General features: G+C 42.9%; 1 protein-coding gene across 1 annotated transcript in view; it reads right to left on the bottom strand.

Annotated features, from left to right (window-relative positions):
• IGF2R (insulin like growth factor 2 receptor) overlaps positions 1-27,159 on the bottom strand; it is an 89,642-nt gene extending 62,483 nt beyond the window's left edge. The window contains exons 1-6 of the mRNA XM_084624409.1: positions 26,957-27,159; positions 11,108-11,241; positions 6,092-6,216; positions 3,759-3,857; positions 3,054-3,180; positions 457-577 (exon numbers count right to left, since the gene is read on the bottom strand). Coding sequence (XP_084480535.1) covers positions 457-577; positions 3,054-3,180; positions 3,759-3,857; positions 6,092-6,216; positions 11,108-11,241; positions 26,957-27,099 — 749 coding nt within the window. The 5' untranslated portion in view covers positions 27,100-27,159. The remainder of the gene's footprint in view (positions 1-456; positions 578-3,053; positions 3,181-3,758; positions 3,858-6,091; positions 6,217-11,107; positions 11,242-26,956) is intronic.
• Positions 27,160-27,507: the final 348 nt, after the last annotated feature.

Here is a 27,507-nt window from a genome sequence, read left to right as displayed (position 1 = left end):
ATGCAGCAGGTCACTGGAACAGCTGGAATTAGAACTCAGTCCTTTGTTTGGGGCATCCTGTCCAATGACCATCCCATGCCACCAGAGAGTGACACCAATAATTTCATCTTATTCTTTAAAGAAAAGCTAGGTAGTTGCCTCATCCTCCAGAACTTTTTATATGTAAGCATGCCCATGGGGTTAAAAAAAAAAAAAGACTAGAAGTTTACTTTATGGCAATGATAATACATTAAAAACCTAGTCTCCTCATGCCTGTCTACAAAAAAGATGCCACCTTCCAATTTTATCTCTCTCTTGGTAATTAAATATGTTGAAATATATACAATATTAGCACGAAATGCTAAGGAATATATATCAGCCAAATAACGAACAGTGTTTTGTCCATAAACACAAAAGGGAGCCCTTATAAATATATACACGAGATTTTCAGACATTTAAAAGTACCACCAAAAGTACCTGTCTTTGTCACGCAGTTTCAGCTGTTCTTGAGGACTGCCAACATCAAAAGCATGGCCTCCACTTAACAAGCATGCAGCACTACCCACAGGACAACTTCTGGTTTCGCTGCTTGAGCTTCCTGTTAGGAGGATACCAGATATCACTCAAATGAGGTTTTTGTTGCAGCGCTAAGTATTTAGTTACATTAGACTGAAGCAGTGTTCATTCTAAACCCCTTTACAGCTCATAAGTTTGAGGGGGGGTTTAAAAGCCTTGGACTAAAGTTTTCAAAAGTATAGTTTGAACTCAAATGGTTTTATTTTTGGCAAGCTAAAATTAGGGAAAAAAAGATTGCTGAGGATTTGAAGCCATGAAAGAGATAAAATGCACACTTCCACTACTTCTAGCTGAAAAGATGTCATCTAACTTCAAACAAAAAAAACCTAACACATTCAGAAGCTAGAAACTTCAAATTCTCATTGTAATAGCTTTTTCCTTCCACTGAGCAGTATTCTAGATGTGAAGAAAGTCCAATTATGGAATTTTAATCAGTATGTTCGCCTAGTCTATTTTGCAGTTTACTTCAAAGCAAGTGGGATTAGAATACTAGCTGTAGTTCCAGTCAAGACTACCATGTTAAAGTGATTCTACTACTATAGTAATAGCTACAACTAATATAAACTTCCATACATACGAAGATTTTCGCATACTGATGGAAACAAACTGGAATAATACAACCCTCAAACATTACATTAAAAAAACCCAAAGTTTACAAAGATTTGAAGACATCTATTGTACATGTCCAATTATATTGAATTTTGGAGAAGAGTTATTCTAGGTTTTTAAGGCTCTTCCTAGTATGTGTGCAATACTCAGTTATGGGTATTCACTTTACAAATCAGGGATAAAAAGAAATGGGGAATTTGACAATTTGCAGGCATTAATCTCAAGTGAATGTTCTAGGTCAGTGTTTCTCAACCTTTTTGGTATCAGGGACCAGATTGCTGCCCTCCTAAACTGTGTCAGGGAAATCTTAGGGACTAGTGCCAGTCCACAGACTGGTCGTTGAGAAACATTGTTCTAGGGAGAACCACTCAGATACCAGGGTGATAAGCAACACTATATTAAAACAAATGCAAATTCTGAGATTTTTGGCCAGCAATATTTTATAGAAACCTGCGGACCATTTTGTTTTGACGTCCTGTTGATATTAAATAAAGATGTAACTTCCAACACTAAGTTTCAGGCCAATAGGATTTGAAATAAAATCATAGACTTAGTTTGTTCTGTGGGCAAAGTTCATACACGCTTCTTTCTAACAAAACAAAGACCAGTTTCACATACATGGTTAAAAATGCAAAAGCAATGCAATGTAGAAAAACTAAATTTGTTAAAGTTATCTAATATGTATGAAATTCAGCCTGTGAAGAAATTTCTCTGCTGTTAGAACTGCTTATATTGTCTCCATTCTCCCCACTATTGGACAAAATAAGTATCAAACCAGCAAATCATTTAAATATTTAAACTTTATAACGGGGTGGGCAAACTTTTTGGCCCAAGGGCCACATCTGCATGGGGAAATTGCACACAGGGCCATGAATGTAGAGCTGGGGCACAGGGTTGGGGGGGGGGGAGGGAGTGCGTGGTGCAGCTGGGGCTCAGGGCAGGGGGCTGGGGTGCAGGGTACGGCTGGGGCTCAGGAGGGGCGTGGGCTCCGGCCTGGCGCCACTTACCTGGAGCAGCTCCAGGGTGGCAGCGGCGCACACCAGTGCCTCCCATGCCTCAACATGCTGCCCTCGCCTGTGGGTACCTCCCCCGAACCTCCCATTGGCCATGGTTTCCTGTTCCTGACCAATGGGAACTGCAGGGGACGGTCCCTGCAGGTGAGGTCAGCACGCGGAGCACTCTGCTTCCCCCTCAGGGACGTGGTGCCGGCCGCTTCTGGGAGCAGCGCAGAGCCCGCAGTGCCACAAGGAAGGCAATCCTGTGCGCAGATCTAAAGCCTTGAGGGGCCAGATCCAGCCCATGGGCTGTAGTTTGCCCACCTGTGCTTTAGGCACATTATTTCAATAGGACTACTCATGCTTAAAGTTAAGTGTAGAATCATAGATTATCAGGATTGGAAGGGACCTCAGGAGGTCATCTAGTCCAACCCCCTGCTCAAAGCAGGGCCAATCCCCAACTAAATCATAAGCAAGTGCTTGGCTGAATTGGAGCCCACATTGAGCTATTATCGCTAGCTATCGCTCTGGCCTAAGAAACATGAAGCCAATGGACAGATGACAGCAACAAGAGAGCAACCATAACTGTTACCTTTGTTGCCAGTCTCAGCAGAGAAGCCTCAGATTGGATTGTACTATTTTAAGACAACCCCTTTGCCATCCAAAAGGACACTGTTCTTCAAATAGCTCAACAGTTCTGGAAGACTGCTCTAGGGAAGCTGCCTTCAAAGCCACATTTCAAATCAAAGATGGATTAAAACAATAGAGAGTTATAAACTCCTAAAAGCAGGGTTTAACAGGAAATAAAACCAGATAGTCTTTACAAGAGGCATTAGTAAGTACTGCCATAACTCATACAACTTAGACACATATACTGTACACAGAGGTTCAGACCTATGTCTCTACAGACGTTTATATACAAGGAATCGTCATCTGAGTCATCCACCAAGTAGCCTCCTGAAGTCTTGATCAGTGGATTCAAGTCATGTTTCTTCAAATCATCAAAAACGTAGCATGGTACCTAGAAAGTTAAACATGTTAGTTAATTCCACGTAAAGTCCATACCACACTAGTTAGAGACATCATAGGACACGAAATACTTTTTCCAAAGAAAACTGATTTTTATAAAATCTAGCAGTGGAAAGGTTTGCCCAGAACTCAAAATAATTCCATTAAAAACACCAGGCTCCCCACTAAAGGCAAAATGTTCACAATGTTGGCTATTGCACAAGCAAAAGTGAAAACCCTTCACTCTCATTTTACCGTGCAGAAAGCAAAAGTCACAGGCACAAGTACTGGAGAGTTCCTTAAAATTCTCATCTTTGTTAACTAAAGCTATTAAAGAATTTGTTCTAACAGGATATTCATAATTTTTAAAAGGTGGATTTTCATTTCAAAAAAGTTGACAAAGCTTTTGTGAAGTTTTAATTGCTATTTCTGCCAAAGTTGCTATATATTAAGACTGAACAATGGGATTTCTAACTGAATGTATGCTGTAAAAAACCAAGAGTATTATTTGACCGACTATTCCATTCTTCTAACTGAAGACTGCAAAATTGGTGAAGTCACCTTATGCATTGCATGAGCTAGGAACATTACCTCTTTCTTGGCTTTAAATGAGTCTTTCTTGCAAGCAATAAAAGTCCTCCATTCGAAATAATGCACACACTCAGTTGCAGTAACAAGTTCTGGGGATCCCTATTTTAAAAAGATCATGAAATCAATAGTTAGCTTTCAGTTTATAACTATAAAATAAGAAATCAAAAATAAAAAAAAGAGGTTAAGAAGTCAGTACCAACAAAACAGAAGTTTTTTGTTGGTTTTTTTTTTTTTTTTTTAAAAAAGAGGCAATCATCCAAATTATTTCTTGACAATAAGAATGGCATGGATAGTACTCAAACGATGACATGACCCAGTAAATTAATGGCAAGTTTAGTCATTACTTAGGAAAGCTGTTAGAAAGCACAGGCAGAGGCATACTGCCAAAAAACACAGGAAAGTCCTAGCTGTCCATTCATATATGACGTATACCACACTGAGTACGTGAGCCCTCAAAAGTAACCCCTCATTTCCAAGGTGTACAATTTGCGCTACATTTTACAGGCCAAAATTAGGGACTTTATTTTCAGAAAGGCTGAGTGCCCACAACTTCAGCTGAAGTCAGTAGGGACATCAGGTGCTCAGCAATTGTGAAAAGCAGGTCTCTGGTTGCCATGATTTATGTTTTAGCAAGACAATGCATGTCTCCCTACCTTAGCATCCATAGGTAGGTATTTTTTGCCTGCCATTTATCCCACAACCAATTACCAATTAAGGCCAGAGAAACTAACCTTCTCTCGAACCATACACCAGCAAGGGATCTCTTCTGGAAAGGAAAAACTAGTGATAGGCCTGGTTCAAGCTTTTCATGCCCAATCACACCATCAGTTTAATAATGCAATAACCATAGCTTATTGTTAAGTCAGTCTAGTACTTTAAGGAGTGCTTAACATGGACAGGGCTGGACAGCCATGGAAACTAAGTTTATTTACCTATGAATATCCCAGGCAGAGCAAGCTTTCCATTTCCAGATGAAGGATGGAAAGGAGGTGGTAAAAGATCTCTATGGCCTGTCTACACTAGTACATAGTCCCCACCACACTAGTACATACACACATCCTTGTCAAGAAGCTATTTTTTAAAAAAGTTGTGCCAGCCAATATCAACAGGAGATCATTTTGTTAAAGATAAAGAGTTTGCGGTGTCCTAATCATGTGAAATCTTTAACTAGCTCTAGCAAAGTCACACCCTGGCCACACTGGCTCTTACAGTTTACCAATAAGAGACAATTTTCTTGTCACTGGAAAACTAATGTAGAAAGGGCAAAAGGATCTCTGAGCTTCCGCCTCCACCCTCTCTCTTCAATTTGTCACATGTGGAGTGTGAAACTTTTAAAAAAAACTTTGATGTACTGACACTTCACATAACGGTCTAAGTTACCCTGCTTTCCAAAAAGGTGTGTAATAAAGTTATCATTGCCAACAGCATCACTTCTTGAAGTGTTTGGGTCCTAGTATAAGTGACTCCAAGCTCTGATCGCTTCAGCTAGTAAGAGTTTGGGAGGTGTGAGTCTGGAGACATCAAGTATCAGAAAATAAAACCTTTTAAACTAGAATTTTACATCTGTACTAAAGTTTTAAAAACTTGCATGAAGCTGTCCCAAAGAGGGATTAGTCAGAGGTCCGAGTTTCTTTTCTGACCAATGCAATATTTATTTCTGATTTCCAGCAATTATCAGAAGACACTACATTAAAATAAAAGGACTTTACAAACCTAAACACTGGTTCGAAAGCCATATATTAGCTTGTAAGAATGGAATTTGGTCATATTCTTTGATACTGTTCTATTTCATCTATTTTAAGTCCGCAGTTTACTCAAGCTGACACTTAAATAAGAGCTTTCAGGTGCTCTGTACGCTGCTGACTTTAATTTATTCTATTACATAGTTTGTGAAAATACTATACTGAAATCCATTTGAAAGCATTAAAGAACCAGAAAAGAGTCATTGACTAGACCTAGCAAAACACAATGAATCAAGATAGCTGTTCGTTTAATATCATCATGCATGGCTTGCCTGTGCCACAATCTGAGATCAATACACATTCTTGGAGAGCATGGGCTGTCATGGGAGTTTCCAAGAACTGGTGTAATCACAACTGTAGCATCACAAACTGAGGTATCATTTCAGATTTTTCCAAAAAGAAAGGAAGTTTAGAAAAACCACAAGCTATGCTGACTAAATGGGAGTTAAAGAGACTAGGTGGGTGAGGTAATATCTTTTACTGGACCAACTTCTGTGATGAGCGACACAAGCTTTTGAGTTTACACCGAGCTCTTCCAGTGACCTGAAGTTACTTGCACAAAGGACATAAGGAAACAAATGACAGACTCACCAGAGTCTTCCCACAAAGGAAGTTAATGTTGCTTTGAACAACATGTTGAGCGCCTTGCTGCGAACAGGGCGTTGTCGTGTTGAACTCAAGAAGTGATTGAGAACTTCTTTTCAAAGAGGAGTCACCTAAATGAAGAGATAAAAGCTGCAATAATACAGTACTTTATAAAAAAACACTACTTGGTACATCAAGAATATCCTATGTTGTTGTTAAGCTTAAGTACTACACAAGACAACATACAAATCCATTTAAAGGCAACTTTAAAACAAAGAATAATAAATTAAGTCATTAAGACAGACCCAGGGTAAAAATTTTCAGAAGTGCTTAAGTGACTTACAAAACTTAAATCTTTTTTCAAGAGTGACTTAGGCATTTCTGAAAGTTTTACCCTCATGCTTTTCAAATTAAAATTCATCCTCTTGTTTTTCCAGCTATAGCAATTGTGAGTAGTATTTATTAACGCAATACTGCTGCGGTGTATTCAGTCTGTTTAAAGGCAGTACACATTTTGATTAGGAGCGTTTTGTTATATAGCTACAACCTTTTGGCTAAGAACTGTACTTACAGCTAGTCAGTGCTAAACCATCTTCTTTGTTACCCATCCTCCCTTCTCTCTGTCACCATCCCCTTGTTTGCGTTTTAGACCGTAGGCTCTTTGGTGAAGAGACTTATTTACTCTGTATGTACGAGTGTATAGCACAAGGGAGCCCTGGCCTACCTGAGACCTCTAGGCACTACATCAGTATAACTTAACACCCCACTACCAGCCAAGGCCCAGATCCTCACAGGTATTTGGGAGTCAGGCACTTGAATACCTTTGAAGATCTGGGCTCAAGTGCCTACAATGAATGTGCATGGGGACAGGCCATAAGGGGAGGCGGAAAAGAGAATCAATCTATCCATGCAGCCTTGCTTAAGATGCTACTTTTAAAGCACCTCATGTGACAGCTTCCATCATACCTCTTGGGAGACTATTCCAGAGTCTTCTCTCTCACTATCAGGAGCTACTTCCTGATATTAAGTCTAAACTCACCCTCTTATTTTTACCTTAACACCTCAAGTTATGTTTCCGTACCATAATAAATAATTCCTCTCCTCCTTTGGAGGTTTGCACCTCTCAAATATTTTAAGATTTACATTTCTCCTCCCCCTAAGCAGCTGCTTTTGAGAGAGCTTGGCTCATTCCCCATATCAATCTCTGCCCCCCATGACCATGTTTGCAGTCCTTAAACCGCCCTCCAATGTATGGGAGCATGGCAATGCCATGCTCAGAACTGAACGTGATGCACCACACCCACACAGAAAGGCCGCTCCCCAGTGGCTGCAAAAAGGGCCAATGCATACATGTCACACTGCAATCCTAGTTAACTGGTTGTCCACCTCAAGGTCTTTCTGTCTTACAGCCTCCAGAGTTTCTCCTATTTACTGAGTGTGGGCATCTTGGATTATTTTCCTCACAGAGTCTATTAAGATGAATTTTCCTCCCTCAAGCTGCATCTCATTTTGTTATTTTCTGTCGATGTTTCTAATCTAAGTGTTTTTGTATTATTTCTCCAACCAAAGTACTGTTTGCAACTCAGCCCAGTATTAAACATTTATTCACTATGCTGTTCGCTCCCCTCTTCCAGATTAACGATGATATTAAGACCTGACCCAACACAGCTCCACACCACAGCCCACTAGACACCTCTTCACTAGCTGTCTACACAGTTGTTTATCATTACTCCTCAATTATCTTGGTGCCCATTTTCAGTCCACACGAATGTTCCCCTGTAGACCTATTTTAATATTTCTATTAATTTTAAGAAAAGAATAAAATGTTACACTAAAATCCACATTACTACACTGACTGCATATCCTCCTGCTCCCCTCCACACACTAATTTTGTACAGCTAGGAAACACAGCCTGCCTGGCACAATTTTGTCACACTGGAGCAAGTGCTCTTTAAATGCCAGCATGATACTTACTCCTCCCTTTTTACTTCCCTTTGCTTCCAGGCCCTGGCGCAACTAGGAAAACAAGTCATGTTTGAATGCATGCCAGTCAATGATTTTCCATCTCATATAGATGTAGTCTGACACCTTTAAAAACAGGCTACTTGGTTGTGGTTCAAGTTAGCTAGGTTTCCCATAACACATTTCCCCTACTCCAGACCTATTTGTTAGCAAGCAACAGAGCTAAGTGAGCACACCCAAAAAGGAATGTGTTTTGGGAGCAAAAGGAACCTTCTGAATATTTGCAGAAGACTTGGACAAGATGGGGAAAGAGAAGAGAGGGTTAACATTGATAAAGGGAACACCGACACTGCAGGAACACCAGGCATCAGAATTTGAGACCGTGCCCACTGCCAATGCTCTCTCCCAACCCCCCCCCCCCCCCCCCGAAATCCTAGTGCCAGCAGGAAGGCATTACCACCAGGCTAGCTGAAACTCTGCCCTTTTGTCCAGGCCTGCAGATAAGCTGGGATGGGTGGAATTTGTGATGCAGAGATCAGCAAGCTCTATCATGGTGAGCTGTACAGCCTACTGACAACTATGAAGAGGAAACCTACGTTGGTTACAAACCTTACAGATGGAAACGAAATGGGTGTGAATCACAATGGAAACTTACCCACTAACACATTACATTCACTCTACTCTAGGGCCTCTATTACAAGAGGAGCTAAAAGTTTATGCTAATTTAGCTACAGGGACACATTTTAGGACATTAACACCCTAACAGCTATTCAGAGAACCCACAGGCTGTGGTGAGGAGCAATGTACAGGAGCATTCAATTAATTATCTGTAACCCACTGAAGGCAAGGTTACAATGCACAATTAACATTGGCATGAGAGGAAAGCAAACAAAAATAAAATGACAGGATACACAGGGGATGCATGGTATAAGTGTCACTCCAGTTTAGAAGTAACTCTACTTTTACAACCATTTCTATTACTACTGCTGTAGTTTCCTCAGCTGACATATTGCATATACAGTCTGAATTCTCACAAAGAATGCCAGCTCTGGATGAGTCAGTATGTGCTACACAATGAGGCAGGCATGGCAACACCCTTTTCGTCAAGACAACATACAAGTTCTGTTTAAGATGTGCAATTTCTACACAACTCTGCAATGTTACAGATGTGCTGGAGAGCACTTGAAAACTTGGTCAAGCTGTGTTGAGAATGCTTGATTTTCTTCATAATAAAACCACATTTTTATTCAGTGCTTGAAAAAAGCCTACTCACACATGCAGTAAGAAGCTTTCATGGGGTCACGGGCCTCCCCCTGATTTTTTGGTTGCACTCCCCCAGCTCAGACAGGCTGGATAGCCTGCTGAAGTGAATCAGGAGGTGGAGGTGGCACTCCCTCCCTTGAGCCCTGCCACCCCAAGCCACCCTCACAACTTTGCACCCTGGGCAGCTACCCTGCTCGCCCTGCCCTGGTTACAACCCTGCCCTGAGGTTGTTTTGGTTGGATCCTGCCAGGCACTCACCTCACAGTGGCAGCTCCTCTTTTGTGGGTCTCGCTGGGCTTGGCTCTCTGCTCGGGACATTGCAACCTCTGGGATTGCAGCATCTGTCAGGTTTGGCCCCGTCCCCTGACTGGATCAAAATTGTGGGAGTGGAATTGTGACCTGGCTCATGAGGTTGCAGTGCCATTCACTCAAATTCGACCTACCCAGACTCCCGTCATCAAGACAGCTGGGCCAAACCTGAGTGGCGCTGGGACCCCAGAAGTTACAGGGCCTGGAGCAGGGAGCCCAACCAGCCCTGTGGGACAGGAGCTGCCACACAACCCTTAAACTTTCTGCTACTTAAAGTTGGGCACATGGCTTAAGCACCTTGGTGAATCAAACTTTTACTTAAGCCCTGTTTAACCCACCTAGGAGTGGGGTTCAGACAACCAATGAAACAAAATCTGTATTTTGTTTCTAAACACTTATTGGCACCATCTCATTTTGCCTCTAATATGATTTGTTAAAAAAAAGAAAAAGTGTCAAGTTAACAAGTTAACACACTTAAAAAGTCACAAGTTGTCAGGAAATTCAAAAGTTCAAGTTCCTTTACTCAACCACATTGCACATCCTCGGTCTTTTATTGCATGCCTTTGACAACTATCTTAAGCCACACAGTGAAAGAGGAATAAGAGTATTAGCCATGTGGAATCAAAACCACCATCCATCCAGCCTTCTGGTCACCCTCAACAATTTTTAAAAGGGACAAACGCACTGAACCAAACAGATTTGTCAGTTTCCCCAAGATCAAATCAAATGCACAGTGATGACAAACGTAAGTGAAAAATAATCGAATCACGTGATCTCCAGAGTCACCTTCACTACCCAATGTGAAACAAATAACCAAATAAGAGGAGGGTCACAAAAATACTCATCCAAGAAGCTTAAAATTCTGTGGGATTACTTCTTCACAGTAAATAATTTTCAGCAACAGAAGTAGTGAGGAGACACCATGTTTGCATGGGACATGGGTAACTATGGGTCTATAATGAGGGACATTTCTCCAGTGAGGTATTGTTGATAGATCTAATCCAAGCATTGGTTATCTACATAAAAACCATACTTCAACCAACACGCACGTATGCAGTGTACATTGTGCTAGAAGTAGATATACTAATAGAATTACAGTGAAATACATACTGTTGCTCTTCCTGTTTAGAGGAGAATTTTATTTTAAAAAATTATTAGATATGCTCTAGTTCAAAAAGAATTTTAGAAAAGTTCTAGGACCTGTATCATACAGGAAGTCAGACTAGATGATGACTGATCCTTTCTGACCTTGGAAGCTATGAATAGCTGCTATAAACTCTTGTAAACTGGGTAAAAGTTAACCAGCATAAGAAAAAGGATTTAGTATGCAGTAGTAGAAATCTTAGATTAAAATTTTATTCTGTAATTTAAGAAATATTGTTATGGCTAACATACATTAGAAAACCTGGAGAGAAGCTACAGTAAACATGCCAGAAGTTCTCTATATTTTGGAATGTTGACATCATAAGAAACAAAACATTAACTTACCTACTGACAGATAGACCTTTTTATTCAGGTCATATGCACAGACTGCACTTGATCCACTACAGTCTTCAATGCCACCACAGGGATTTATTTTATAACGCACATGTTTATCTATATCAATTGCTTCCCATGTATAACTGAAAGAAAAACAAGAAAATAGCCTGTCAGTTAATACATATTTGCAACCATTTACTCAAACCCAAAAACCCATCCATGAAATATCAGATCTAACCAAAGAATGCCACAATCTCCATAACACTGGAATCCCAATTCTGAAGTTTGTATATGATGTAGTATAAGAATTCCTTCATGTTACTTGTGTATGGTCCCAGGGAAAAAACAAAAACACCATACACAGGAAGAAATTTAGCCACTTTACCACTGACTGAAAATGCTTCCAACTCAGCAGCTGTCCTTGTGATAATAGATACCCACCTCTACAGAGCTCTTGTGAATAATCCTTTAAAAATCTGGCCACTCAATACTATGGAGGTGTTGACAGAGAATTCAGATGTGAGCCAGAAAAATTACAGGGGCTTGAGAGAGATGCTTCTGAAGGAAAGACTGAGTACTAATATGTATGTCTAGACCAAAAGAACAACTGAAGGAGGCACAAAGTTTCACACTCATTTTTAAAGTATGTAAATAGCTAAATTGCTCTCCATTCACTGCAAGTACAATGGAGTGACACTATGAAAACATGAAGTAAAATTAAGCAGACAACTGGTAGAGGAAGTGGGTGGCAACCTAGGCAGCAGTGACCATGACGTGGTTGAGTTCAGGATCCTCACAAGAGGAAGAAAGGAAAGGAGAGTAACAAAATACAGACCCTGAACTCCAGAAAAGCAGACTTAAACTCCTTTAGGGAACTAATGGGTAGGATCCCCAGGGAGACTAATATGAGGGGGCATGGAGTCCAGGACAGCTGGCTGTATTTCAAAGAAGCCTTATTGAGGGTGCAGGAACAAACCATCCTGATGTGCAGAAAGAATAGTAAATATAGCAGGCGACCAGCTTCGCTTAACAGTGAACTCTTCGGTGAGCTTAAACTCAAAAAAGGAAGCTTATAAGAAGTGGAAATTTGGACAAATAACTAGGGAGGAGTATAAAAATATTGCTAGAGCATGCAAGGGCATAATCAGGAAGGCCAAGGCAAAACTGGAGTTGCAGCTAGTAAGGGATGTGAAGAACAACAAGAAGGGTTTCTACAGGTATGTTAGCAACAAGAAGGTGGTCAGGAAAAGTGTGGGACCTTTACTAAACGAGGAAGGCAACATAGTGACAGATGTGGAAAAAGCTGAAGTAGTCAATGCTTTTTTTGCCTCAGTCTTCACAGACAAGGTCAGCTCCCAGACTGCTGCACTGGGCAACACAATATGGGGAGGTGGTGAGCAGCCCTCAGTGGTGAAAGAACAGTTTAAGGACTATTTAGAAAAGCTGAACATGCACAAGTCCATGGGTCCAGATCTAATGCATCCAAGGGTGTTGAGGGAGTTGGCTGATGTAATTGCAGAGCCACTGGCCATTATCTTTGAAAATTCGTGGCGATCGAGGGAGGTCCCGGACAATTGGAAAAAGGCAAATATAGTGCCCATATTTTAAAAAAGGAAAGAAAGAGAACCCGAGAAACTACAGACTGGTCAGCTTCACTTCAGTCCCCAGCAAAATCATGAAGCAGGTCCTCAAGGAATCAATTCTGAAGAACCTGGAGGAGAGGAAGGTTATCAGGAACTGTCAACATGGATTCACCAACAGCAAGTCATGCCTGACCAACCTGATTGCCTTCTATGATGAGATAACTGGATCTGTGAATATGGGGAAAGCTGTGGATGTGATATATCTTGACTTTAGCAAAGCTTTTAATGCTGTCTCCCACAGTATTCTTGCCAGCAAGTTAAACTATGGATTGAATGGACTATAAGATGGATAGAAAGTTGGCTAGATTGTCGGGTTCAACGGGGAATGATCAACGGCTTGATGTCTAGTTGGCAACCGGTATCAAGCAGAGTGCCTCAAGGGTCGGTCCTGGGGCCAGTTTTGTTCAACATCTTTATTAATGATCTGGATGATGGGATTAATTGCACCCTCAGCAAGTTCACAGATGACACTAAGATGGGGGAGAGGTAGATATGCTGAAGGATAGGGATAAGGTCCAGAGTGACCTAGACAAACTGGAGGATTGGACCAAAAGAAATATGATGAGGTTCAACAAGGACAAGTGCACAGTCCTGCACTTACGATGGAAGAATCCCATGCACAGCTACAGGCTAGGGACCAACTGGCTAAGCAGCAGTTCTGCAGAAGAGGACCTAGGGATTACAGTGGACAAGAAGCTGGATATGAGTCAGTGTGCCCTTGTTGCCAAGAAGGCCAACAGCATATTGGGCTGTATTAGTAGGAGCACTGCCAGCAGATTGAGAGAAGTGATTATTCCCCTCTATTTGGCACTGCTGAGGCCACACCTGGAGTATTGCATCCAGTTTTGGTCCCCCACACTATAGAAGGGATGTGGTCAAATTGAAGAGAGTCCAGTGGAAGGCAACAAAAATTATTAGGGGGCTGGGGCACATGATTTATGAGGAGAGGCCGAGGGAACAGGGATTATTTAGTCTGCAGAAGAGATGAGTGAGGGGGGATTTGATAGCAGCCTTCAACTACCTGAACGGGGGTGCCAAAGAGCATGGAGCTTGGCTGTTCTCAGTGGTGGCAGATGACAGAACAAGAAGCAATGGCCTCAAGTTGCAGTGTGGTGGTCTAAGTGATATTAGGAAACACTATTTCACTAGGAGGGTGGTGAAGCACTGGAATGGGTTACCTAGGGAGGTGGTAGAATCTCCATCCTTAGAGGTTTTTTAAGGCCCGGCTTGACAAAGTCCTGGCTGGGATGATTTAGTTGGTGTTGGTCCTGCTTTGAGCAGGAGATTGGACTAGATGACCTCCTGAGGTCCCTTCCAACCCTGATATTCTAGGATTCTGTGACAACGTAAGCAGAATGAGAAAAAAATTCCCCAGAGATGTTAGTTTGTGGCACCATCTCCCAGGAAAAATGGAGGCACCATCTTTATTTGGAGCTTTTAAATTTAGACTGGGCAAAGCACTAGAACAAACATTCAGAAGAATGGCCAGCACTCAAAGATTGATCTGTCACAGATATTTCTAATGCATGATCACAGTGGTATTAGACCACTTGTATGACCTATTAGCTCTTCCCCACACCTATCCCCTTTCCGGTTTCTACATTTTTACAATTCCAGTGTGGTTTGAGACATTTATCAGACAGCTGCCAGCTCTACCAATGAAATTCAGGGTCAATGCCACAAGAAGCCCAGCAACCTGGTCCAGCTACTGGGATTTTATCAGGGTGCAATCCATGGACTCTGCTTCAGGGCCTCATCTTCTGTACCAATCTCTAGCTGGCAGGAGTTTTGATCATTTGAAGCCATCATTCCCCAAACAGCTAGAACACAAAGATTCTCTCTTGTTCCACACTGAAGGCTGACTACTAGGACCAGGAAGAAAGGAAAAGAGGAGCTACTCTGTCCCACTCTCAGGCTGGTTTTTGAGTTATCTTTGTCTATGAAGATCTCCAGTGCCTGGTTGCATTACTTGTTTTTGTTTGTTTTTTTAAAAACAGCAGGTCAAAGTTTAGTAGAGAATTTTCAGTGCACCACAGGAGGATCCACGCAGCCTGTTTGGACATGGCATTGAGAAGCATTGTAGATTTACATCTACCTTGCAGTGTACTAACTCGCTATGTAGACAGGCCCAGAGTTCTCGCTTTATGGAGAGACAGCAACACAAAGAAACTTGGTAAGCAGTGTGTCGATTTCACCGTTGCCCAAAGGGTCTGCACAGCAGCAAGGGAAGTTGACCAGTTTTCTTAATTTCACCCTGCTGCTGCTTGGGAAAAAGGTTATAAGTTGGTGTAGAGGCATCAGAACTATCTGCAAATTCAAAAAGGATTCTGTGCTAGACAACTTTCCAAACATGACCTGTTTTCTTTCCTCCAAACCTTACAGTGGATCACCTCTTAGTTACTACTCAATACCAGGTAAGAAAAGTTGGTATCATTAGCAAACCAATGGAAGATGGGTAAAAGGAATTCAATGTCTACTCAATAGGCATTTCCCCTTTCCTGTAACCAACCTAATCTTTAGCCCCATATGTGCAGGTACATTTCACAAATTAGGTATCACTGAGGTAGAGAAAGAGCTCCAAACAAAAACAGCAAAGAACAGAAGTTATAATGTAAAAATTACAAGAAATGGAGGAAGGGAAAGGAGTTAGACAACGCCAGAGCAAAACTAAGTAAAAAAGTGAAGTGGTAGTTAAAAAAAAAAAAAAAAAAAAAAACACACACACACGCACAACACACCCTGAAGAAATTGACTTAACCCTCAGGTAACATGGGGGCAGGAAAAGAAAAGACTACAGCTGGTTGGAAAAACAGAATAGTTTTCCATCAAAAATGCAGTTTCATTGAAATCAAAAATGCTTTTACAAAATTGTGTCAGTCTCACCTAGTGTGGATAAAAATCAATGATTTTTTTCTAAAAAGGTTATTTAACTCAGATTTCTAAGGTAGATTTTATACAGATTTTTAAAAAAACCCATGCACACCCAATTTCAAGTTACATTTGAAACTGACATCCTAAGCCAAGACTTAACTTATCAGTCTATTAAAATCATTCCATGTTTCAAGATTTTCATACAGCAAGTAACATGCATTGACAGAAAATCACTAATCCTGAGTGAAGTAGGAAGACAGTGCACTTTTTATAGGTCAGGTCTACACTACAAATTTATATCAGTTTATCTATGCCACTCAGGGATGTGAAAAACCCACAACCCTGAGCAATGTAGTTATACCAACCTAACCCCTCGGATAGACACTGCCATGTCAACGCGTGGGCCAGTGGGGTTACAAGAAGGTGAAAGTCAGTGCAGTCTCAAGTTTAGGCTGTAAGCCACCTAATAATAAAGCCTGAAAATACCAGTCACCAGTTCTAGCAAAGCAGAAGAAACCTGGTTGGTTAATATTCTGTGTGAATTTGCTTTGAATAACATGACCTACTGGTTCTCTACAGCTCAGCGGTAACAGACGACTACTGGAAAGTCTGACACACATCTACTCCCATGTAATCGTAAAGGCCCATCACAAGTGGTATTCATTGCTTTGCGAGCTACCAAACCACACCAGCCTCTCCTTTTTGAAGTGGTCATGAGGCTCCTTTCCCTATGTGCTCAAAATTCTGCAAGAGTTCCACATCAGTAAGCTTTAAAAAGAATGTTAAAGTTAATCCACAGGTGTCTATATAGTCAACAGCAAAGGTCATAGGACTGAACTTTTGTTTTCATGAAAGGAAAGGAGTACTTGTGGCACCTTAGAGAGTAACCAATTTATTTGAGCATAAGCTTTCGTGAGCTACAGCTCACTTCATGCTCAAATAAATTGGTTAGCCTCTAAGGTGCCACAAGTACTCCTTTTCCTTTTGAGAATACAGACTAACATGGCTGTTACTCTGAAACCTGTCATTTGTTTTCATGGTTTCTGAAGAACCCATTCAGTTAAAACATGTTTTACAAGAATCAGGGTTTTTTTAAAAAAGTGATCTTTAAATTGAAAAAAACTCATCCCAGCCAGGGCTTTGTCAAGCCTGACCTTAAAGGAAGGGGATTCCACCACCTCCCTAGGCAACGCATTCCAGTGTTTCACCACCCTCCTAGTGAAAAAGTTTTTCCTAATATCCAACCTAAATCTCCCCCACTGCAACTTGAGACCATTACTCCTTGTCTTGTCACCTGCTATCACTGAGAATAGTCTAGATCCATCCTCTTTGGATCCACCTTTCAGGTAGTTAAAAGCAGCTATCAAATCCCCCCTCATTCTTCTCTTCTGCAGACTAAACAATCCCAGTTCCCTCAGCCTCTCCTCATAAGTCATGTGTTCCAGACCCCTAATCATTTTTGTTGCCCTTCGCTGGACTCTCTCCAATTTATCCACATCCTTCTTGTAGTGTGGGGCCCAAAACTGGACACAGTACTCCAGATGAGGCCTCACCAATGTCGAATAAAGGGGAACGATTACGTCCCTCGATCTGCTGGCAATGCCCCTACTTATACATCCCAAAATGCCATTGGCCTTCTTGGCAACGCACACGGTTGACTCATATCCAGCTTCTCGTCCACTGTCACCCTTAGGTCCTTCTCTGCAGAACTGCTGCCTAACCATTCAGTCCCTAGTCTGTAGCGGTGCATTGGATTCTTCCGTCCTAAGTGCAGGACTCTGCACTTGTCCTTGTTGAACCTCATCATATTTCTTTTGGCCCAATCCTCCAATTTCTCTAGGTCACTCTTGACCTTATCCCTACCCTCCAGCGTATCTACCTCTCCCCCATCTTAGTGTCATCTGTGAACCTGCTGAGGGTGCAATTAATCCCATCATCCAAATCATTAATAAAGATGTTGAACAAAACTGGCCCCAGGACCGACCCTTGAGGCACTCTGCTTGATACCGGTTGCCAGCTAGACATCAAGCCGTTGATCATTCCCCGTTGAGCCCGACAATCTAGCCAGCTTTCTATCCACCTTATAGTCCATTCATTCAATCCATACTTTAACTTGCTGGCAAGAATACTGTGGGAGACAGTATTAAAAGCTTTGCTAAAGTCGAGGAATAACATGTCCACTGCTTTCCCTTCATCCACAGAACCAGTTATCTCATCACAGGAGGCAATTAGATTAGTCAGGCATGACTTGCCCTTGGTGAATCCATGCTGACTGTTTCTGATCACTTTCCTCTCCACTAAGTGCTTCAGAATTGATTCCTTGAGGACATGCTCCACGATTTTTCCGGGGACTGAGGTGAGGCTGACTGGCCTGTAGTTCCTAGGATCCTCCTTCTTCCCTTTTTTAAATATTGGCACTAAATTAGCCTTTTTCCAATCTTCCAGGACTTCCCCCGATCGCCATCATTTTCAAAGATAATGGCCAATGGCTCTGCAATCACATCCGCCAATTCCTTTGGCGCTCTCGGATGCAACGCATCCGGCCCCATGGACTTGTGCACGTCCAGTTTTTCTAAATAGTCCCGAACCACTTCTTCCTTCACAGAGGTCTGGCCACCTCCTCCCCATGCTGTGCTGCTCAGTGCAGTAGGCTGGGAGCTGACCTTGTTTGTGAAGACAGAGGCAAAGAAAGCATTGAGTACATTAGCTTTTTCCACATCCTCTGTCACTAGGTTGCCTCCCTCAGTCAGTAAGGGGCCCACGCTTTCCTTGGCTTTCTTCTTATTGTCAACATACCTGAAGAAACCCTTCTTGTTACTCTTAACATCCCTCACTAGCTGCAACTCCAGGTGATTTAGCCTTCCTGATTTCATTCCTACATGCCCGAGCAATATTTATATACTCATCCCTGGTCATTTGTCCAATCTTCCACTTCTTGTAAGCCTCTTTTTTGTGGTTAAGATCAGCAAGGATTTCACTGTTAAGCCAAGCTGGTCACCTGCCATATTTACTATTCTTTCTACACATCGGGATGGTTTGTCCCTGTAACCTCAATAACGGTTCTTTAAAATACAGCCAGCTCTCCTGGACTCCTTTCCCTCTCATGTTATTCTCCCAGGGGATCTTGCCCAATCAATCTTACCCTCTGCTCTTGTATGCCTGTTACTTTGTTCAACAAACATTGATGGTAAGGAAGTATGTCCTTATGACAAATCCTGTAGCTATGTCATATGTCAAACCTATATAACTTACTGATTTGGCCAGGAAATCTTAACCCTCATCCCTATGCTTTGACATTTCACTTGGGGGCTACATAAGTCTTATGATACATCCACTGGCTTACGGAGCAGAACACATGCAAGCCAATTACAAGGATAAACCAATTTTAAAGTGCCTGCAGCTGAATGGAGCTCAATCACTGCAAACAGAAAAGGGTTAAAGCAACCATAAAAAAGGATCAGATGTGAAGGAAGCATGTTATTAAGAAAGCAAGATGGGATTTGGATCGGTTTGGTTTGCATATGTAGAATGATATCTTGCATTCATGTGGCACCTCCTACTTAAATATTTCAGCATGCTTTAGAAGCCAGCTAATTTATCTGAATTTGCCCAAGGTCACACAGTGCGGCTGTGACAGAGCCAGGAACAGATCATCAGGTTTCCCCATTCCCAGCGTGAAACTCCTCAAAAAGAGGGTGAACTGGAGGCTGTTCTCTGGTTCTGTCAGCAGCACACGTGTTGGGAGTGGACCTGACATGCATTCTTATGTCAATTATGGTACAGTGTACAGTGATTAAGAGGCTGAAAGAATAATAGTCTATAGTTATGCCTGGAAGAGCATGGGGGATGAGATTATGAGGAGAGAGTTAAGGTTGTTGGATTTAAGCTGCAGCAATTTTGAATTTCCTAACTTTAAAACAAAACTACAAGTATTTGAAACATGCAACGTTCTATTAACATTCTACTATTTTTTTCCCCTTAAACTAGTGACACTGCAATGGGTTTATAACTTTTGCTCTATCTTACTGAATCTTTGCCTGAGGTTTATTTTAAATATACACAAGAGCAGGAGCTCAGTAACACTGCTCTGCATGTTACCACAATACTGGTTGAGCTAGCATATGAAAAACTACATGGACTCATCCTACGGCTGCAGAAAAAGAAAAAAAAACCACCACACTTTCTCTTCATCAAGCCACACTCGTTTTGTCTAGGCAAGGTCCATCAGAAAGGAGGAAGGCAGAGGGGAAATATGAAGTTGGAAAGGGGCTAGGACATACAGTAGTGCAGAAGCAAAGTTAAAAAACTCCAGGAAGAAGTGGTTTGGGGGGGGGGAAGAAGGAGAGGGGAAAGAGAAGAGAGAGTTTTCCTTTAAGATTGCCCAGACAGTGTTTGTCGTAGAATTTCAAAATGATGTTTCTATACTTCTAAGTCATGTCTGCAAAAGTATTGTTTTCAATACTAAATCTGTCCATCTTTTTTTGTGGCTTCACAAATAAATTTTCCTTAAAAAGGATTTGTCTCTCCTCTGTTGCTGTGAGATGCAAACAAATTGGGGAAGAATTTGAACTGTGTCCAGAGTGCAGTCAGACAAGATAAACTGAAGATATGGAGAGACTTTCCCCCTCTACTTATTTTGCATTATAGTAGCCTTAACTGTCACAAGACTTACCAGTTAAAAAACAAATCAGGCAGATTTAAGTTGACTGGCTTAAAGGGACACTGCCTGAAAGCAAGATTTTTACCTAGCACAGTTATGGCTAAACATGTGAAGAAAAAACAGCTGGTGGAAGCTATGAAATTAGTTTTACAAAGCCAGAGAACATGATTTAGAATGGAAGACTCTCTCTATAAGAAACTTCCTTTTACTCCTACATTCCACAAGCCAACTAACCAACAAAGCACTAGGAACAAGCAACTCAGACCACTACAGCTGAACTGCATAGAACCTCACACTGTGTGTTTGTGGTGCCTGTGAAGACTTGGAAGCAGGCTGTCCTATACACCACTTCTCTACCTTGAAAATTTTCCTTCTGGTTTGTCCAGCTTTGAACACTGAGCAGGGTGTGATAGGACCAGTGAGAAGGAGACATGGTTCCACTGTTCCAGCAAAACAGACAGGCCAAAAGTTAAACTGACTGAGAGACCTGTTCTACCCAGGTCCTTATCATGGAATCAGTTAGGAGTCAAGAAATGTATAAGTTATGTTTGTAGCTTTAGTATTGTACTAGGCAAGGAAGGGAAGAGCATGTCAATGGCTGAGGCCACTGTAGAATGATAGTGATCCACCAGGTCCTCCACTCCTCATCCTCCAGGTGGGGTGCTGATGTCCTTTAACAGGCTTTGTAACTCATTGGAGTCCATGAGTCTTCATAGGGGAAGCGGGATTGTTGTTTTTTCCTTGTTGCCTGAGTGCTGGAAGGTTTCTGACCACTGTCTTAATGAGGTGATTACCCACCCAAGACTGTGGCTGGGTCGTAACATCCTCATACTTGATATCTTGGCCAAAGATCAGGTTCAATGTATGTCCGGCTGTGTGAGTTGGACCAAAGATGACCTATGAAAGTCCTAGGGAGGCAAGTGAGGAGATTGTTTTGAGGTTTTTAAATCTTGTCAACAAGTACTGAAGTTTCCCTGTGTGACAATTCTGGGGTATCTCACCACCGCCAACAAGGTGTCAGGGAGCGCCTTTACAAATCTTTGTCTGTGGCGGTTGGTAAATTAGCATAAAATTTACATAGCTTTGGTTCTGGTTTCTACTGTCATATGAATGAATTCAAATAAAGTTGTCTTATCAGAGGTACCTCTCTTACAACTGATGTTTGCAGAGAAGATGAAAGCCAGGCCACCTGCCTAGGTCTGTGGTATACTAAGTATCCTGGGGAGGACAAGGTGACCTACCACATGGCTTGCAGTGTCATCCAGCCACTCTCGATGCTTCAGGCTCTCTCATGTAATGCATCACTGATGAGGTCATATATAGTTAGCATCAATTTTAATTCATGCTACTTTGTGTTGTCTGTTTCTGACCCATGCCTCAGTAATAGACCTGTGCAGTATTTAGGGGTCAGATGTCTAGAATTTGATTTCTTATTTCTGCTTCTGTTTCCTTGGACAGCTCCTCCCAATTCAAACTGGGATAGGAGAAGTAGTAGATGTTGCCATGGGATGTGCCAAGTGGAGGAATGGTAGTCTGATTTCCCAGATGTCATGGGAAAGGCAGGTTTGTTGAATATCTTTTGGAACTCTAACCTGGCTGAGTCCTGAAAATGGGCAGAGCTGGAGCAATGTGTTCTTGGAATAGTGGTGGGTGCTCTGGAAGCATTATGGCATAACAGCAATGGAAATAGTAATAAATGACAACAATAAGGGCTGAGCCCAGTAAGTGGAAGTGTCAGTGGCATCATACATCAGTTTCCTTTAAATAATCTGTCTGTTGTCATGACACCCCTGTTGCCGTTACCTGATTTGGGAGGGAGGTGGAGAAGAGTGAGGAAGAGACAAGTACTTACTTAGACAAGACTAAAAAGTAAGAGCTGAAATGTGGCTTCCTCACCAGCAGATGGCAGAGTAGCCTGGAGGAGCAGGGCTGGGGCCCGGGACTCCTTTCTTATAGGAGAACAGAGCCCAATGGTGGCCTTGTTCCTAGTGGTGGTTATTGACTTAGAATCATAGAATATCAGGGTTGGAAGGGACCTTAGGAGGTCATCTAGTCCAACCCCCTGCTCAAAAGCAGGACCCATCCCCAATTAAATCATCCCAGCCAGGGCTTTGTCAAGCCTGACCTTAAAAACTTCTAAGGAAGGAGATTCCACCACCTCCCTAGGTAATGCATTCCAGTGTTTCACCACCCTCCTAGTGAAAAAGTTTTTCCTAATATCCAACCTAAATCTCCCCCACTGCAACTTGGGACCATCACTCCTTCTTCTGCCATCTGCTACCACTGAGAACGGTCTAGAGCCATCCTCTTTGGAACCCCCTTTCAGGAAGTTGAAAGCAGCTATCAAATCCCCCCTCATTATTCTCTTCCATAGACTAAACATCCTCACGGCCTCACTTTGACCTTTTAAAAATTGAAAGAAGTTATCTGAAAAATGAAAAGTGACCAAAAGTCCCACTGGGGGGAGGCAGGAGAGTGGCTGGAGCAGCAGAGCCCCAGACCCTTTAAAGGCTGTTAGGATCCCCTGCTGTTTCCACTGGTGCCAGGTGCATGTAGGGCCAGCTGGACCCTGCTCCTGCTGCTAGAGCTGCATCCCCAAAGGGTGGGGGAGGAAACAGGAGCACTGGATAATCCCTCCAATGCTGAAGAAAATATTTAGCTTTTACTGGGTATCTTACACAAATGAAGATGTGCATGTGTGCTTTCGAGAGAATGATGTGTATTCACTGTTCTGAATGTTCCGTTTTGTGAGTGATGGTAGTTGAATTATTCAGAGCTGAAATAACATGAAAACCAAGCAATCCTGGACTATATTCCTCCTAGAAATATAGCTTTGTAAAGGTACATTTGTAGTTATACTGTAAGATCTTTGGAGCAGGGCTTGTCTAGTTATGTGTTTGTACAGTACCTAGTGTGACTCAAACTCCTGTTATGATTGAGACCCCTAGGCACTACTGTAATGCAAGAAAATAATCTAATAAAATGTATTATTGACTAGAGCAGAAGCAAGGCCTACAGCACTTCTGAACAGATATAGTTATCACTTGAGAAGGAGAAATCCATTGTATACATGCCTATAGTAGGTTTCAGAGTAACAGCCGTGTTAGTCTGTATTCGCAAAAAGAAAAGGAGTACTTGTGGCACCTTAGAGACTAACAAATTTATTTGAGCATGAGCTTTCGTGAGCTACAGCTCACTTCATCGGATGCATACCGTGGAAACTGCAGCAGACTTTATATACACACAGAGAATATGAAACAATACCTCCTCCCACCCCACTGTCCTGCTGGTAATAGCTTATCTAAAGTGATCATCAGGTGGGCCATTTCCAGCACAAATCCAGGTTTTCTCACCCTCCACCCCCCCACACAAATTCACTCTCCTGCTGGTGATAGCCCATCCAAAGTGACAACTCTTTACACAATGTGCATGACAATCAAGTTGGGCTATTTCCTGCACAAATCCAGGTTCTCTCACATCCCCCCACCCCCATACACACACAAACTCACTCTCCTGCTGGTAATAGCTCATCCAAAGTGACCACTCTCCCTACAATGTGCATGATAATCAAGGTGGGCCATTTCCAGCACAAATCCAGGTTCTCTCACACACACACCCCCACCCCCATACACACACAAACTCATTCTCCTGCTGGTAATAGCTCATCCAAACTGACCACTCTCCAAGTTTAAATCCAAGTTAAACCAGAACATCGGGGGGGGTAGGAAAAAACAAGGGGAAATAGCCACTCCCAGTCTCTATTTAAGCCTAAATTAATAGTATCCAATTTGCAAATGAGTTCCAATTCAGCAGTTTCTCGCTGGAGTCAGACTGAATTGGAATTCATTTGCAAATTGGATACTATTAATTTAGGCTTAAATAGAGACTGGGAGTGGCTAAGTCATTATGCAAGGTAGCCTATTTCCCCTTGTTTTTTCCTACCCCCCCCCCCGATGTTCTGGTTTAACTTGGATTTAAACTTGGAGAGTGGTCAGTTTGGATGAGCTATTACCAGCAGGAAAGTGAGTTTGTGTGTGTGGTTTTTGGGAGGGGGGTGAGAGAACCTGGATTTGTGCAGGAAATGGCCCAACCTGATGATCACTTTAGATAAGCTATTACCAGCAGGACAGTGGGGTGGGAGGAGGTATTGTTTCATATTCTCTGTGTGTATATAAAGTCTGCTGCAGTTTCCACGGTATGCATCCGATGAAGTGAGCTGTAGCTCACGAAAGCTCATGCTCAAATAAATTTGTTAGTCTCTAAGGTGCCACAAGTACTCCTTTTCTTTATGCCTATAGTAGGTAACCTTGTAGGAATTGGTGTACTTGTTGACCATCTTAGAAGACTCATATCTACAACATCTTTTAATTCATTCCTACGATTATTTTTTAGTGTAACTCTTATATTAAGCCATAGAATTAATCAGTACTAAAATAGTTAAATGTCAACAATATTTATCAACTGGATAATGCCTTAAAGTGTGATTCTACTCCAAAGACTTACTCCAGAAGCAGCTTCAGTAGTGGGTTCCATGTTTATTAGGTCTCAATACCAGAACAAATATGCTCAGTTTACAAGAAGAATTTTTTCTACCTACCAACTCTGCAAAAATCAATTGAACTGTCACATGGATTTTTCGTCCCTTTTCACACATGAGCATCAACAGTGAAGTCTCTCGAGCCCATTTTATGTCCTCACTGACACCTGTCCACCCCAATTGCCTTGAATGGGTTTGCACTGGTGTATATGTTACCCATTTATATAGATTATGCACAAGGAGGAGGCAGATACAGCTCCCTCCTAGCTGTCTTTGCACTGTAGGATTTACAGGAATAAAATAAAGGAGTAAGCTTGTTTACCTCACTAAAATGAAATATGACAGCACACAACAGAAACAGGCTTAAGAGTAAGAAGGTGCCATTTTTACAGTGTTGATTTTCAGAGTAGAACTATACTTTAACTCACTCCTCCTTCACACCTAAAATTACTTTGATTTCTAAGTGTATTTCTAGCTTGTTTAAACAGAAAAAGCTATATATAAAATCTGGCTTCTTCTGAAATATCTGAGGCCAACTGTTTTATGATAGATATATTAACGGACAAACCTTCAAAACTTCTAGCTGAGAAGCGGATTCATCACAAATATAGTTTCAAAGAACAATGTAGGTAAAGTACACAGAAGAGAGGACCAACATACTAATATGATACTACTGTATACTCTGTGTCAGCATGAGTCTTTACATTCATCCTTGTGTAACGAAAAGTTTATAGCTGCATTGTTCCTCCACCCCTACCCAGAGCACCAGAACAATGTTTGTAGTGGGGATGCTGAAAGACCCTAAACAAAACCATACACCCTGTATATGATGGAAGCCTACTTCAAACCAGAGAGTGCTGCCATACGCCCAGTGCTCCTAGTTCCAGGAAAGCATTTCTGTCACCTATAAATTTCATCTTCTGAATCTCTAACCCCGAGGGGGAAAAAGCTAGCTCACAAGCTGCTAAACACTAAGCTGTGGCCAGTATCAGTTTTATTTTTTCTCAGCACTGTTTAGCCTGACACCCACTGAAATTGGCAACTGGAACAACTTGCTTGAGTTGACTCAGAGACAGAGAGAGAGAGATTGATTATGCATGCACAAGTCATACATTATGTTTACACAGTTCCTTTGATCCCAAATGTTCCAAGCACACTTAATAAATTTAGATATATTTGACGCTAGTAGAAAGCAGTCACCTCCAGGGAGGGGGGCAGCAGCCAGGCCATGGCCCAGGCATTGGTCAGGGGCATAGGGAGGAGGAAAACTAATCAAATATACCAGTACAAAACAAAACCTTTTAGTAAGCATAATGGCATCACCGACACAAAAGCTGAGCTAAAACAGCACGGGGTCCTTGTGGCACCTTAGTCTCCACAAGGACTCCTCGCTGTTTTTGCTGATGCAGACTAACACGGCTACAGCTCTAAAAGCGGATCTACCTATTCATGTTTAAATTTCTCCTCTGAAAAGCCACAAACCCTAAAAATTTATGTGAAATTTTCAAAAGCGTCCAAGTCCCTTTTGAAAATGGAACTTAGGAGCCAGTGACTTTTGGGCATTCCTCCCCCTCCCCTTTACCTGAGGGCATGTGACACAAACAAAAAGGTAATAAAAGGAGACCAAGCACCTTGCAGCCTCAAACATTACCCACTCTTTCTCCACAGGTATATACCACAGCGGCAGGCTCCTTAGCCACCAGTTAGGGAGGATCCCAAAGCACTCTACTAGCAGAGTCACAAACGGCACACAAGGGTCAAGCCCCCACATCCTGCAGCCACCTGAGCGGAAACGCTCAGCCGTTTAATGGCACAACACAAGGCAGATGGTGAAGGCAAATAAAGGCCGTGCCCCTGCGGACTGGGCCGCAGGAAGCAAATGGCAATTGTACAAGAAAGCGCTTAGCCGCAACACCACAAATGGGAGGGTGGGGCACACAAATAACCAAGCACGAGAGGCAAGACGCTCCGGCACCCGTTCGCCCCCCAGCTCGCTGCCACATTGGTTTAGAGGCGTTGCCAGCTCAGTGAGCGATGGGGGGCGGGGAGCTCTTCACAGACTGTCCCTTTCACGCCATGGGCCCTGCAGGGGGCTCCAGCAGCAGCAGCAGCCCCCAGCGCCCTGCCCGCAGCGGCGGGTCCCCCACCTGCACAGCGGCTGGTAGTCCAGGCTCTGGGCCTCGCCGCCTGCCCGCAGCCCCGGGAGCAGGAGCAGGAGCAGCCAGGCCGGGAGGCGGGGCGCGGGGAGCCGGCGCGGGGCAGGCCCCGGGCCGCGGGCGGCGCGTCTCATGGGTGCAGCGCGGGGGCCTCAGAACGGAGCCGGAACTGGCGGGCGCCCCTGCGCCTGGGACCTGATAGAGAGGAACGGGGGGGTCATGTGATCCCCACCCCCCCCCAGCCCGCTCATGTGACTCCCGGGTCATGTGACCAGTCATGTGCGTGACAGGCTCAGCGTGGGAGAGGGATTGTGTGTGACCCGTCCCCGGGCACTCATCCCTCTCCGCACGCACTGACCCCTCCCCCGGGCACTCACCCCCCCCGCACCCACTGACCCCTCCCCCGGGCACTCACCCCCCCCCGCTCCCACTGACCCCTCCCCCGGGCACTCACCCCCCCCGCACCCACTGACCCCTCCCCCGGGCACTCACCCCCCCCCGCACCCACTGACCCCTCCCCCGGGCACTCACCCCCCCCCGCT

The sequence above is a fragment of the Lepidochelys olivacea genome (assembly GCF_965140295.1).
Source record: "Lepidochelys olivacea isolate rLepOli2 genome assembly, chromosome: 3".
Lineage (NCBI taxonomy): Eukaryota > Metazoa > Chordata > Testudines > Cheloniidae > Lepidochelys > Lepidochelys olivacea.
Note: the sequence above shows the minus strand (reverse complement) of the source record. Positions and strands in the feature narration are given on the sequence as shown.